The 14,511-nt window shown below is 48.0% G+C and overlaps 1 protein-coding gene across 1 annotated transcript; it reads left to right on the top strand.

Moving 5' to 3' along the window:
- The first annotated feature begins 3,175 nt into the window (after nt 1–3,175).
- Xlr3a (X-linked lymphocyte-regulated 3A) lies at nt 3,176–14,253 on the top strand. The gene is made up of 9 exons (NM_001408898.1): nt 3,176–3,238; nt 5,376–5,515; nt 6,406–6,475; nt 7,153–7,187; nt 8,394–8,511; nt 9,348–9,447; nt 10,865–10,963; nt 13,071–13,166; nt 13,261–14,253. The coding sequence occupies exons 2-9, from the start codon at nt 5,407–5,409 to the stop codon at nt 13,315–13,317; spliced, it is 684 nt and encodes a 227-aa protein (NP_001395827.1). The 5' UTR covers nt 3,176–3,238; nt 5,376–5,406; the 3' UTR covers nt 13,318–14,253.
- Nucleotides 14,254–14,511: the final 258 nt, after the last annotated feature.

The following is a 14,511-nucleotide window of genomic DNA, read 5'->3' as shown; positions in this document are numbered from 1 at the left end:
AGAACCAAGAAAACTCTTGAGTTTTCAGCCAGCTGGGGGGGGGTGTTTTTTAGGGGGGGGTGTTTTGTTCTGTTGTTTTTTTTTTGTTTGTATTTTGGTTTTTTGTTTTTTGTTTTTTGTTTTTTTGAGCTACGTAATCTCAAGCTGCAACTTCAGCAGCAAAACTCTGGCCAATATTCTTGTGATTCAGGTTTTGAAGTTGTGTGGCCCTTAGCTGGAAATCAGCTAAGCAGCAAGTAGGCACACTCTGCTCATATCTACCCAGGAGCTTTATCTTGGTGACTTGCTGCCATCCATGCCCGGCCTGGGGGAGGGGCCCACCCTGTGGTTTCCAGCCATTCACTTCCGCTGTCAACTTTGGTACCCCTGCCACAGGACAAGTCAACTTTTTCCTGAGATGCAAGGCATGGCCCTGGTGGGCACACCACCATGCCCTTGAGCTTGCTGGACAGGACCCTTCTCCTCCCTGCCCACACCTTTTTGCAGTTTTCTTGCACTGCCTGGTTGACAGAAAGAGACTTACCAGCCTCTCCTGTTGGAGCTGCCCCAACCTCTTCTCCTCCCCACTCAGGAAAGTAGACCAAGAGAGCATGACACGTGTAGGGTGGTGGAAGTGTGCCACCAGGGCCCTGTGTAGAGTCTTGTGAGCCAAAGAACAGTGAGACTCTGTCTCAGGCCTGTAGCCTGTGGCAACTGGAGGTATGTCCCACTGAAACATCCTGCTGCCTGAACTGTGGGAAAACAAGAAAAAATGGTTAAAATAGTGATCTGACTTTGGGGCACTCCAACCCCGGTGGGGTGGACATCGATAGGAAGTGCATGGAATTCATGGCCCCTTGGCTGAGTCATGAGTTAGAAGGATTGGCCGAGTTAGCCCTGAGATTAATGGGTGTCTTCTCCACTTGGACTGGGAACGAGGGAGCCAAGGGGTTAAAATGCATTATTCCCTTCTGCATTTTTTTCTGGGGTGCTGGAGAGCTCAGGACTCCTGGGGGCAGGGAGTGGCATGAAGAGGCATGGGAGGCCATGAGCTGGCATGTCGCTTGCGTTGTCTACCCTTGTAACAGATTAGTGTAGAGCTGTTGTGCTGCTGGGGCCTGGGCTGGGGAAGCAGATGGGGCTGAGGCCCTCCTTGGTGAGTTTCATTATAAGAGATTTAAAGAGGACCCATATTTTCATAAGCTGAGGGCTTTTGTCCTCTGTGATCAGATATTTCCCATGGTAGAAAAGTAAAGCGCTGGTCCACTGAAGAACATTCCTGCATCGTCCTACCTGTCACAGGCTCCTGCAACGTACTAGAGGCAGCATGAGTGCAGGTTTAAGAGTTCAGTCAGCCGGGGTAGGGGATTTGGCTCAGTGGTAGAGCGCTTGCCTAGCAAGCGCAAGGCCCTGGGTTCGGTCCCCAGCTCCGGAAAAAAAAAAAAAAAAGAAAGAAAGAAAGAAAGAAAGAAAAGAAAAAAGAAAAAAAAAAGAGTTCAGTCAGCCATTTGAAAGAGCCAGAGTTGGGGCCTATCTGGGGCAGTAGGAAAATTCCCACCACAAACCTCTGAGCACAAGGACCCCTCTCTTCCAGGAAGAAAAAAAGCTGGTTTAGTTCCTGGAACAGGTACAAGCCAAACTGTCACACAAAGCTACCTGTGCCTTTGATCTGAGCCCCCTACCTGCACCCCCTTGCCGGCCGGGAGTGTCTTGAACAGTATACTGATCCAGATCTGAAAGTTGTTTCACTCCACCAAATGCACACAGTACCCTGCCTAGTTACCATTGTTTGAATTCTGCACCAATTGTTTTCAAGGTTTATAACTCTCTGTTACAGTCTGCTGTCTTAGTCTTCCCCCCTGAAGTGGGAGGATCCCAACATGTTGGAATTAAACTCCTCTTGCTTTTATATCGATCGCGAGTCCATGAGTCTCATTCAAGTCTCCTGGAAGAGGTTCAACTCGGACCTAACACCATCATAGGTGTGTGTTTGCTGGTTGCTGTGTTAGCCGGTTTTTAATTTTTCAGGAGAAATGGATAGCAGGTTTTTGCCAGTGCCTAGGCAGGCCACCAGGGTTCAGGTAGAGATTTAAGGGACCTTTGTGGAATTTCCTCTACTGCTTCACCTGTGTGATGCTTTCTTTGTATGAGATGTGTCCCACTGACTCGGAGTTTTCCTGGATCCACTGTTTTGTAGATGTTACGATGCCCTCCCTGGCTGTAGAAATCTCCCAATACTGTCTTGCTCTCATCACCCCACTGCTATGAGTCAGTCACACCCTAGGAAAGGATGCACGTCTTTGGAAAGGCTGGGACCAAGTTGCTGTGACTGCTCTGTGAAGGGAGGGATGCGCACAGTGGCTCAGAGGTGTTGTAGTAAGTTTGGGTAACCTAGGTGAACAACTGGGTGAAAGGGCATCCTCAGCTCAGCTGAGTTAAGAAGAGAGTAATGCTTGGACCACAGCCCTTCGGAGAGGATGGTGGGGATCCCAAGGAGACTTGCCCAAGAGGGCCTGTGTTGTAATAAGCCTGAGTCTGCCTTTAGTCTGAGACTGGACTAGGACCCCCACCCCACCCCACCCCGGAGGGTCAGAGAAGAGGTTCGAGAAAAAGAGGGCTTGGGATGTCTGAGCCAGACACTGCAGTTTAGGTAGGGGCTCATGGGATCCGAGATCTGACTACTGTGTACTGTTTAGGGCCAGACTGAACACCCGAGGCCTCTGAGATACAGCCAAGGGCATACCGCAACACCAGTGCCAACTAAAGAGGAAAGTACACTGAACCCTCCAGTCATGCCATGTGCAACTGCGGCACCCAAGTGTACTTGTGTGAATGATAGGTTTTCCTAGCCCTAGAGCATCTCCAGAATGCTGTTCGTACATACGTATAGGATCGCCTCACCCCTTGGGCATGCATATCCCATCACCTTTCCAGCTCAAACGGACCTCTCTGTGACACACATTCAGGCTTCTTTCTGTTGCAGCCAATCTGAGATAAAACATAAGGACAAAGGCAAAACAGGCTGCGGCTGTGTCCCAATGAACTGAAGCGACGGGCCATCCCTCAACAGGAAAGCAAATGAGAGCGGCTGAGGCAAGCTGGACCCCCTTGAGGCATGCGCAGAGTGGTGGTAGCCAGTGCGCATGTGCCTGTGGCATATCAACCAATCAGAGGTCGTTATATCTGGACGAGGTCCAGATGAAGGCAGATCGACCTGTGTGAGTGGAAGAAGGCTGTGTTGCGGACTCGAGGAGCCTAGGTGGGTGACGGTTTTGCAGGGGACGTTCGGTGGTGGGCCTCCAGGGCTGGGTTAGAGGCACCAGGACAGACTGAAGGCCTTGTTGTCGTGGGACGGGATTTGGGGGAATGTTCCGTTGGATGGGTTTGGGGGGAACGTTCCATGGTGGGGCTCCAGTGGTGGATTAGAGGCGCCAGGACAAAGTGAAGGCCGTGTTGTCATGGGATGGGTTTTAGGGGCACGTTGCATGTGGGGCCTCCAGGGGTGGGTTAGAGGCACCAGGACAGATTGAAGTCCTTGTCATTGTGGCATGAGTTTTTTTTTTTTTATTTTTTTGGGGGGTGGTGGTGGTGGTGACATTCTGTGGAATAGGTTTTGGGAGGACATTTCGTGGTGGGCCTCCAGGAGTGGGTTAGAGTTACCAGGACGGACTGAAGCACTTATCATCCTGGGACAGTGTGATCACGGAACGTGAGGGTCCTGGAAAACCTGTGAGGTGACATCAGAAGCTTTATTTCACTTTCCTGGGGACTGCAAGAGGGCCTAAGGCTGAGAATGAGAAGGGGTGTGATGAGGGCAACAGGACCATAGAGAGGGGGATGGCGCCGGGAGAGGGAGTAGGCACCTTTACACATTTCTGACAGGTTTGGGTTTTTTTTTTTTCCATATTCTTCGGTTTCCTTTGTTGTTGTTTCTTTTTGGTTGTTTTGTTTTGTTTGGATCCTGACTGGTCCACACCTGGATCCTCCTGTGCTGCTTCCATGAGCAATATCTGTCCAGGAGAGTTAGTCTGAAGTGGATGGGGAACCCTGGGCACTCTGCACAAACACATGTGCAACAACAGGGCCCAAGCTGGGAATGGGTGGCTGATGGACAGGCCTCACACCTTTGGGAGTACCTGTAGGCAGCCTCAGGCATAGTAGTGTCCCTGGTAATCAGAGACCCATTCTGGAATGTGGGGCCTCTAACTGAGGGGTGGGCAGAAGGAGCGTCTCAGAGGAATGTATTGAATTGTGGTCACCTGGATGAGTGATAGGGTGTTAGCAGAGTCAGTCTTGAGTCTCTGATGGTGAGAAAACACAGTCAGCCTGGGGCCTCGGGCCATTGTGGAACATAGTGTGATCTTGAGGCAGAAGGCACTAGGTCTATCTGTGATGAGAAGTTTGGAAGATTTCCCACCTGGAAGTAAAATAGACCAGTGAGGGCAGTGGATGAAAGGGGGTCCAGGTGGGTGGCAAGTTTGAAGAGAGTTGGCTGTGACAGCGAAGTAGAGAAACAGAAGTAGTGACCTTCCACATGAGCTCTGTGAATCTGTTTGGGGTCCTCAGTGGACCTCTGGTTCCTGCTTATATGCGGCCGTGAGCCTTGCCTCCTTCAACATAAATGCCTGTCTGAAGGGACTGGCCAGGTCTGGTCCCCTTCAACAAAGGCAACATCTCTATCCAAGTCCCACAAGTACTAGTTGAAGCCACTTGACCCTGGGTGTACATGCCTTCCCAACCAGTCTGAGAGACGTGCACTGGGAGGTGGTGCCTACTTAGGTATGCCCAGCCACGCTCTGAGACTAAGGAGGCTCCAAGGCCAGAAGAGTACCCTGGGTGGATGATTTGCTATTGGGGAACTCGGTGTAGAGGCAGTCCAGTTAGGACAGGGTTCAGAGAGGAGCCTTAGCTCATGTGCTAGGGCAGTGGGATCACAAAGAGGCAGGTCCAAGGCAAACTGGTAGAGTCATACCAGGAGCTTCACTTTCCAAATGATACCGCACAAGGCCACAGAGGGCAAGGCGAGGGAGCAGTCGTCGGCAGTCATGGGGTGGCATGGATTGTGAGGGCTAAATGGGACAACGTGTGAGCTGTAAGACATAGCCTCGGGGACTGAGTAGGACCTCAGTGAGTTGGAGTTCCCAACCAGATGCCAGCAGTAGGTGCACTGTTTTACAGGGGTTGCAAAAGCAGGAAAGGGTACTGATCTTGAGAGGAAGTGGGTTGGGGAGCTCCAGGTCCAGATAGAGGAACGGGGCAGGTCAGGACATTGGTGACATGCTCTTGCCCTCATTTTGCTCCAGCACAAGTGCCAGGGCACCCAGCCACACCCCGTGGAGTCCTGGTCCTTTCTCCCCTTGCCATCTTGCAATTCTGCCCAGCATCTCTACTTCCAGGAGTGCTGTCTAACCCAAGAAGCTTCTAGCCATGTCAAGCAGTGAAAGGAAGGCCACTGCCAGTGTCGGCAGGCACCCAAGTGTGGTCCCAAATCTCTCTTCAGATGACAGCCAGAACCCACCAGGTGCAATCGCTGCAGGTAAAAAGAAACAGAACAAAACCACATCATGACAAAACACAAGCAAACCAGAGGGGCTGCTCGAGGGATGTGTCTACCCCCAGGAGACATCCTAAAAATCCCTTGGCAGGTGGGACACCGAGTGGGTGTGGTGCATGGAGATTGCTTTCTTGCAATAGTGGGAGGTTTCAGATGCTATGAACTGTTGCCCAAGCTTCTTGTGGCTTAAGCTTCCCCCACCTGAAATTCCGACCTCACATGAAACCTGCAAGGCTCATAAGACAGTTCTTTCCAGGCAATATGCAGTATGCCTCTCTGGGAACACATGTGTCACATGTCGAAGGCGTGTGCAGCAGGTGCCGGCACCAGCTGATCTAGACTCAAGCCTAATAAATTTCATGTGTGTCTGTTTATGTGCGTGTGCCTCTGTCTACCCCTCTAACACATTCTCCCTCCTTCCCTTCCTTCTTCCCTCCCTCCCTCAAGCTCTCTTTCCTCCCTCTCTCTCTCTCTCTCCTCAGTCTCCCTGTCTCTTTGTCTCCCTGTCTCTCTCTGTCTCTGTCTCTGTCTCTCTCTCTCTCTCTCACACACACACACATACACACACACATACACACGCGTGCACACACACACACACACACACACACATACACAATGTATGTTTGTTTGTAGGCATACTTCTGTGTGCCACCGCTCCCACACTCACTTACTCTGTGCTTGTATGTGTATATATGTGGTTTGTTTGGGCCTCTGCATGGCTTCTTTCAAAAGGGTAAGATATCATTGGTGGCTATGGGTCCTAGAAACCCCACAGTGAGTCTGTTTTCCATGGTAGGTGATGGGAGCAGCACACTTTGTCTCAAAATAGTTTTCCTCTTTGAAAATAGTTTTCCTCTTTGTCTTTAATACAGCCAACAAAGAAGTCCCTGTTGCCGGTAGGGAGGAAACTATTGCCTCTGGAACAGAAAGGCAACAGGACAGGTGACCACATTTCATTTTTTCATCCACTCATAAAATGCATTTAGAAAAGTCAGGCTGGAAAGATGGTTCAGTGAAAGAGTGCTCAATGTACAAACACAGGAATCTGAGGTTACATCCTCAACCCCCCACAGAAAAAGCTACACATGACCCCACTTAACACCTTTGAACCCCAGAACTGAGGGCTGAGGTGTGGCAGAGAAGTTCTTTCTTGATGCCAACCTAACAAAAATAAATTGAGAGATAAACAAACAAAGAAACAAAGAAACAAATGCAGGAGAGGGTTAGGTGTGTGAGTCACAGGAATGCGCTGGGTGCATTGAGCTTAAAGGCCCCAACGCATTCATCCTGCAGTCCATCAGATGTTCAGTGTGTTACAGAATCAAAATCGCATGCCGCCAGCAAACTACAAGTCCTGTCACAGAACGTTTCTGACAGGAGTAAGGTGGAGATGGTTAGAGGAGGACACCCCACCCACCCACCCACACAAACACACTTCTACCTCTGATGGCGGCACACGCGTACACTTGCACCTCTCTAGAAATCTACAAGAGTCAACGTCCGCTCTTGAACCGAGAACCTTATATAGGCTGTGTGGCACACTCCACTTCCTCTGCTCACTCTGCAAAGGTGGCCTTTTGTATACGTTGAAGTAAAGAGTTAATGTGATTTCTTTTCAGGAAGAAAAAACAGGATTTGTTCCAAGAATTAGAAGGTATGTTCTAGGAGGCATTCGGAATTTGATAAAATTGAGCCGAAGAAGTACAAGGCGAGGGAGTTGTCACCTGGCAGAGAGGAGGAGCGTGTTTACTGCCTTGCTCTCAAACACTCAGTGTCAAAATAGTATTTATTAGTTCGTCGAGTCTCTACTTCATGGTAATTGTCCATATGAAGATCATGGCACCTGCCGTGTGACTATTCTTACCTACTCTCTGTGAGATATTTAAAAGTGGGAAGAAATTATGTGTTTTTGAATCACACAAGTGATGCATCTGCTTTTAATACCACATTTCACTTCACTCGTTTGTATTCTCGTCTAGGTCTTTTTTATTTGCTGGGGAGAGTGGGGTTGCTAGCAGAGGGCCAATCCTCGTTAAATAGCTGCCCACGATTTATCGTGCAAAAAGACAGCACATGAAGTGGAAAACTGAAGTCAGTACTGTTAGCCTGTGGCTATAGCATGATCGGGCTAATCCTTCTTTAAATCGCTGTCAGAGGTTAGTCTCGTGAACTGTTGGACAAAAACTACAAACTGAGAACCAGCTGGGAGGTCTGTGGGATTTTCCGATGGAGAGTTACATGTAGAAACTCTCCAGGACTCAGGATAGGGATGTAGTGGGGTGGAGGACACTTGCCTCGTATGTTGAAGCCTCTGGGTTCCAACCCCAATACCACAGACTTTTCCATGAGTCAGTTTTCCCTTTAAATGATTCAGGATGTCTACCTCATCAAACTGGTCCAAAAGCATCAATGCCCACAATCTTTACCGTATTTTTCATCTCACTGTGCGCTGATCTCTGGGCCTTGAGAGATTTTTGCGCAGGGGCCATATCTGTGCTTTGCACCAAGTAGCCCAACAGCCCCTCCTAATGTGTCCTCCAACTGGAGCACACTTAGTACATTGATAAAATCCATCCTTTATGAATGCCGTCTAGTAAAGAAATTACACCGTGACTTGATACCCTTTTTTGTAAGTTTTGTCAAGTTCTCTGCGTTATGTTTTGTATGTAATATCTGGACACTGAAATCCAACTACCCAGTTTCCCGTTAAGATCGGAGCCACTGAAATTCTTGGCTGAAAGAGAGGAGGCAGATAACCTCTGCATGGACAGATCTTTTCCGTCTATTGATAACAAGTGTCTTTCCAATACCGGTGAGGGTCTTTTGCAGTAATGCCTACAAGATCATGTTCCTTTTACAGAGCCGATTCAGAAAGTTCTCCAGGAAAACAGAGAAAGATTCTTGAGGATCATGGCATCATCTTTCCTTGCCATGGAGGTCAAAGTTAAGGACATTCTAAAAACCCAGTGTGAACAGAGGTAAGGTCTTGGCACTTTGATCCCAGAGCTGTTGACAGTTGGTTTGTGGGCACGATGAAGGGGGAATAGCCAGTGGCCCCACAAGGTAGAAATTTTGTCGGCAAGTGTATTTGCCTTGGGTTTGGTGTAGAACCATCTTGGTTTTTTGCCGGATAGCTTCTTGTGGCGACTGAAAGCAACTGTGTTTCCTGAGAATGAATTAGAATGTTTTGACACTGTTTTCACACGGGGCAGTTGAATCCGTGTACCAGTAAGGAAGGTGTGTGCATTGTGTCAAAGTGCTGGGTGCATTGACCTTGAGATCCCCAAAACATACATCCTGCAGTCCATGATATCATCTCTTCGCTGTGAAATGAGATGACAATCTCTCGCCTCCAATGTTGCAGAGGTTTCAGGAGCAGCATTCACCATACAGGTGTACCAGAACCCTCACTGGGACAGTGAGGAAGAGTGGGTAGGTGTCCACAGAGCTCTGTGATTTTCGTAGGTGTGCATCCTCATTGGACCAATCTCCATAAAAGGAACAAGTAAAGCAGAAGTTGTGCACTTCAGAGGCAAATACTTGTGGAATGTTAGTAAAACTATGTTTCTTCTTCCTGAGAATTCCTACACAATGAGTGTTGTGAAGTGACTTCTATCCTGGCCAAGGCAGAACACACACTCTTAGTGTGATATGAAATAATCCTCCTCATTTTCCATTTCCGCATCAGAATGTTTTAGATGCTCTTTCCCAGTCCTCCATCGGTAGCTTGAGTGAGGACAAGTCAGCCGTGCCTTGAATGCGTGGTCTTCATTTCGAGAAGGGATAACACAGTGTCCACTGTTGTCCTTTACAGGCAGAAACTTTATCAGGACTATTCTCTTCAGGTTACAAATTTGAGTAAGAAGCTAACCACGGATGCAAACCAAGTCAAGAAGCATGCCGAAAAACTCTGCGTGAGTATCAGGCTTAGCTTTGAAGGAGTCCATTGTGTCAGCATCAGAGGTAGCAGCAGAGGTTTCCTGCCGCAGGACATGAGCTCAGGGAGACAAGGAGGGTGGTGGGTGTGGTGAGGAGAGATGGGCCTTCCTCCCTGACTCGTTTCTTTTCCCTGTGGAGAGATGACAAGGAGGGTGATGATGGGTGAGGAGCCAGGTTGGTGGGGACATCTGGGGATGAGCAGGTAGCGTCTGCAGAGTGCAGGGGAAGGTATGGGATTGTGTCCTGAGCGGGGAGCCTTCAGGATCCCCAAGGTGCAGATGCCAAACAGTGGGAGGGCCCCAAGTAGCCTTCTGACACAGGGATCAGGGATGCAGAGGACCCATGTGGCTGTGGCTGTGGCTGTGGCTGTGGCTGTGGCTGTGGCTGTGGCTGTGGCTGTGGCTGTGGCTGTGGCTGTGGCAGGGCAGATGGAGACTTGGATGTCAGTGGTTGGAGTTCAGCCCAGCCCTGTCCCCAGAGGAGAAGAGGGAAAAGGTTGCCATGCAGTGATGGACCTGTGATGGTGACTGAGTCACCTTTTCCCTGGAGGTGAGAATGGGGTTTTGGGGACAGGTACTGTAGTCTGTGGTGCCTCTGGGGTTCTTTCTTCCTGCTGGAGGATGGAGCTGCCTTCTGGAGATTCTGACTTCCAGAGGTGGGGAAGCGGAGGCTGGTGTACTGAGGGAGATGGAGATGCTGTCCGGTCCAGGTCAAGTCAGGAGCATGGACTCTGGAATCCCACCAATTGGATCGCAGTCACGGTCCTGTTACTTGGTAGTTATGCTAACTCAGAAGAACAGTTTACACTCGGGCCTCGGTTTCTTCAGAGTGGAAGGAGAGGATAAAGTCCCCATCTCACAGAATTCTTTGAACAGTTTCTTTTAGATGTGCATTCATGTATTGGTCCAGGGCAGCATCTGAAGTAAGTTTTCTAGAATATAACCCTGTTAGCATGGCACTGTGTGCAAATGCAGTGGGTTCCTACCTGGTGGAGTGACGTATGATGGGGACAACTCAAGGTAGGTTCTAAAAACCCAAGAGAGTCCGCAGATTTGGAGGCCTCCTATAGGTAGGTTTTCGAGTCTTCAGGAACTAATAGCTATGTGTTGAGTACTGTTAAGTAGACAACTTCCCAATACATGAATGAGCTTCACATTATGAAGGTTATTTTTCTACTATTAGGTTAGTGTTGTAAATGTGGTCACTGTTTTAATTGAAAAAATGGTGCATGTATTACACCATCTGTTTTGCATAAATATAATACACCATTGCGTTGTTTCTCTAAGGTTTCCCCTACCCCTGACTTGTTCTGACATCTTCTTTTTTTTATTTTTTTTCTCTTTTTTTTTTTTTCTTTTTTGTTCTGACATCTTGTACTGTCTTTGTTTGTAGAATATGTTTATGGAGCAACAGAAGTTTATTCATGAATCTCTCACTCTGCAGAAGAACAGAATGGAGGAATTTAAGTCACTGTGTGAAGAATACTTGGAGGTCTGTTGAACATTCTTCAAATCAACCCACACAAGGGGACACTGGCTATTCCGGTATTCTCTCTGTGCTTCGGATAGCACCTTAGAAAAGTGACCTGCAAACACCTTCCAGCATTTTCCTCGTGCTCCGTGTCAACCTAAGTACAAAGTCAGTTTGTAATTTTAGGATTCCCTCATGGTTAGGAGAAACATTCGAAGCAGGACTTGCTGCCTTGGTAATTTCATCTGCAGCTGTTGATATTGTACAGGCAGGGCATTTACGCTCCTTCGATCATCCCATCTTGCCTCCCAGTGCATTCTTCCCTTGTGTATGTATGTGCACACATGCACACACGTGTACCTGTCTCTGCATAGGTGCGTAAAGGTCGGAGGTCAACTCTTATGGATACTGTTCATCCTAACCTTGTTTCCTTTAGGTTTTTGTTTATTTGTTTTTAATTTTGAGACAGGATCTTACTGTATAGCTCTGGCTGTCCTGGAACTCACTAGGTGGGCCAGTCTGGATCCAAAATCACCGAGATCCGCCTGCCTGCCAGCCTCTCTCCTGAGTGCTGCTGGGATGGCAGGTGTGCACCACTGTGCCGGACTCCGTCATTTCCTTTGGTAACAGGATGACTCACTGGACCCCGATCTCTCCACTATGCCTAGGCTGGCTGTTCACAGGGTCCTAAGGCTCGGCCTATCCTGCATCAGTAGGTGTGTCACCATGCCTGACGTTTAACATGTGTGCTGAAGAGCTAAGGTTGGCTTTTTATGCTTGTGGAGCAGGCTCCTTGCCTACTGCTGCATTCTTGCCCCTTGAGAAACACTTTTACACACTGAAGCTGTCTTCCCAGACCCTCGTGATCCGTTTTTAAGCAAAACAGTGACAAGAATGTTTGCACTTACTTAACTTACTCCATCCTCTTATATTTTCCTTCATTGTTGGACTGAAACATGGCTTCAGATGGCCAATTACACCCATAAGACAGCTCCCGGGTGTAGTAGCACTCAGTGAGAAAGTAAGTGGAAGTCAGAGAGATTGTGATTTGAGGATTACCCTCCATCATCGTCTCTGTAAGTTCTTCCTAGGCGCGTTGATTGACCTCTGCCCTCTTCAGGTTTGCAGCTCTTCTAGAAAACAGTTAAACACTGGACTTCTGCTTTTGTTCAGACTCAATGTGAATTGTCTTGTTCATGTTTCATTTAGAATTTTGTTCATCCAGAGTAATTCAGATGATCCCAAACACCCGAGTTCACGGAATTCTTCCTTGCTTTCTTGTGATTCTCTCTGAAAACAAATCCCCACCCTTGGCACACACATGTGTGCACTTACACACTCACACACACACACAAACACACAAAGGGAGGGAGAGAGAGAGAGAGAGAGAGAGAGAGAGAGAGAGAGAGAGAGAGAGAAGAGAGAAGAGAGAAGAGAAGAGAGGGAGGGAGAGGCGCCAGTGTCTGTTCCTGCTGAAATATCAGTCTTCAAGTACTCAGTGGCCTAGAAACTTGCTCACCGATTCCAACTTTAAGCTCTCTGTGTTGGTCCATTTTCTATGGTCACTGTATCTTGATACTATGGAAGAGGTCCTGCAAAGTTTTATTCCTCCACAGGATTTAGCAAAACCGTTTAGGTGGAGTGTGTGCTATTTCACTCAGTGCTAAAGGGAACGTGGAGTGGAAAGGTTGAGTTTTAGGTTCCTGGTGCACTGGTGCACAGTGCTCATAGTACAGGACAAGGTATTCCATCTTGCACAGAAGTGGGCGAGTGGCAGTGAATAGGCTCACACCTCATGTTCTCTGTCTTCATTTGGCTTCCTTGCCTTTCATTTGTGCTGTGCAGGGAGAGGCATCCCAGGCTCTCGGGCACGGTAGGCAGGCAGGCACCTTTGGCCTGGGCCACCCCTACAGCTAATCCCTCAGGATTTGAACATTTAGCAGTGGGTCGAGGAGTGGCAAAGTCTGTGTCACGTTGTTGGGTGTTTCGATCTTCATGTTGTCCAGGGTGTATGCCCGTGTCAGAGTCATATGTCTTTGATTACATCTGCTCCCTTTTAAATGGTGGTGTTCGCATTTGTAAGGCAAGATGACCAGGGCTGATTTCCGCACATGTCTTTTTGCTTCAGAAATTTGAGGTGCTGAGGGATTCTCGGGCAAATTCCATTGCTGAAGAGCTGAGACATCTCATAGCCACCTTGGAAGTAAAACTTCTGATGATGCATGTAAGTACCGAGCCTTTCACATAGAAAATGGAAATAAGTCCAACCCTGAGTGCTGTTTATTTCACACCCATTTAACATTTTCTTTTCTTAACAGAGCCAGCAAGAGACTGCTGCTGCCCCACAGTCTCTCCTGGATATGTTATTCTCGTAATACTTTGGAGGACAAAAGTCAATATGAGCGGAGAAGAAATAAGCTGGGTAAAGCTACCTGTGGTGTTTGCAGTTTTGGCGACTAGATCTTCCGTGTTCTCCCCCTGTTCCTGAAGATGCCTCTTTCTGTTCAAACCCAAATGTACCCAAGGATTTGTGTGGCAGCAGTACAAATACGTCTGTAGGAAGCTCCAACCCCGGGGTAGAAACAACAGGCCTTCCCTGTTAGCATCGTAATTAAGGGTTGGCACTCGTTGGCATTGATATAGCGCATTATCATACGTGAGCATCATTTTCCCAAACTAGAAGGCACACAAGTGGGCCATCCTTGTCTTGTCCAGATAAACAATTAAAGAAGATGCAGTCTGTTTTTTACACTCTGCTCTTAAATGTGTTCAGTGATGCAGCCTATGGGACGGACCTTAAGCCTCCAAAGGTAGTGTGCTGTTAAAAAGTAAATTAGTAGGGTTGGGGTTTTAGCTCAGTGGTAGAGCACTTGCCTAGCAAGCGCAAGGCCCTGGGTTCAGTCCTCAGGTCCCCCCCCCCAAAAAAAGTAAATTAGTAGAATTCATCACACCTCCCGAGATTGATGTGAGTAACGTGGTGTGCATCTGTAGAAATGTTATTTGAAGACAACATTTATGAGGTCTTCCAGTTAAATGTGTCTCTGTCCCATTAAGAGGTGATTCTTAACTCGAATAGAGCTTGACTCGCCGTGGTTTATTAAATTCCTCACTTGTATGGATAGTAGTACCTGACAATGTTTTGGGTTTTTTTTTTTTTTTGAAATTTATTGCGCATGTAGAGTACTTGATCATCAGGGATATATCAGGTCTCCTGTACAGTTAAATCTCATGTCCTGTGACTTCCTGTATGTATACCCTGGGAGTTCTTTACTTGGCAACATTTGATTTAATAAACATGAAATCGTTTCAGACTCGTTGGGATGAATCATTGAGTCACATTCTCTTTCTGACGTTCCTGAAGTTTCACCCCTTCTCAGACAGAAAGGGCCCCATGCCCTGTGGAGGTGGTGTGTTGTCGCCTGCGTTAATGCATGGGGCCAGGTGTAGTCCAGGCCACTTGTCTCACTGTGCCCTGTTGTGTAGAAGCATTGAAAGGAGTCAGTGTTCAGCTTCTCCCATTTTCTACAAGTGGAATTGCATTCCTCCACAGTGAATGAGGGCTTCCCTGC

The sequence above is a fragment of the Rattus norvegicus genome, chromosome X (genome assembly GCF_021556685.1).
Source record: "Rattus norvegicus strain SHRSP/BbbUtx chromosome X, alternate assembly SHRSP_T2T, whole genome shotgun sequence".
Classification (NCBI taxonomy): Eukaryota; Metazoa; Chordata; class Mammalia; order Rodentia; family Muridae; genus Rattus; species Rattus norvegicus.
The sequence above is the reverse complement of the archived record's forward strand: the minus strand, read 5'-3'. Positions and strand labels throughout refer to the sequence as shown.

Coding starts and splice junctions, on each gene's coding strand:
- Xlr3a (NM_001408898.1), top strand. CDS start 5,407: ATGTCAAGCAGTGAAAGGAAGGCCACTGCCAGTGTCGGCAGGCACCCA. Junction 6,476..7,152: donor ACAGAAAGGCAACAGGACAG/GTGACCACATTT, acceptor ATTTCTTTTCAG/GAAGAAAAAACAGGATTTGT. Junction 13,167..13,260: donor TAAAACTTCTGATGATGCAT/GTAAGTACCGAG, acceptor TTTTCTTAACAG/AGCCAGCAAGAGACTGCTGC.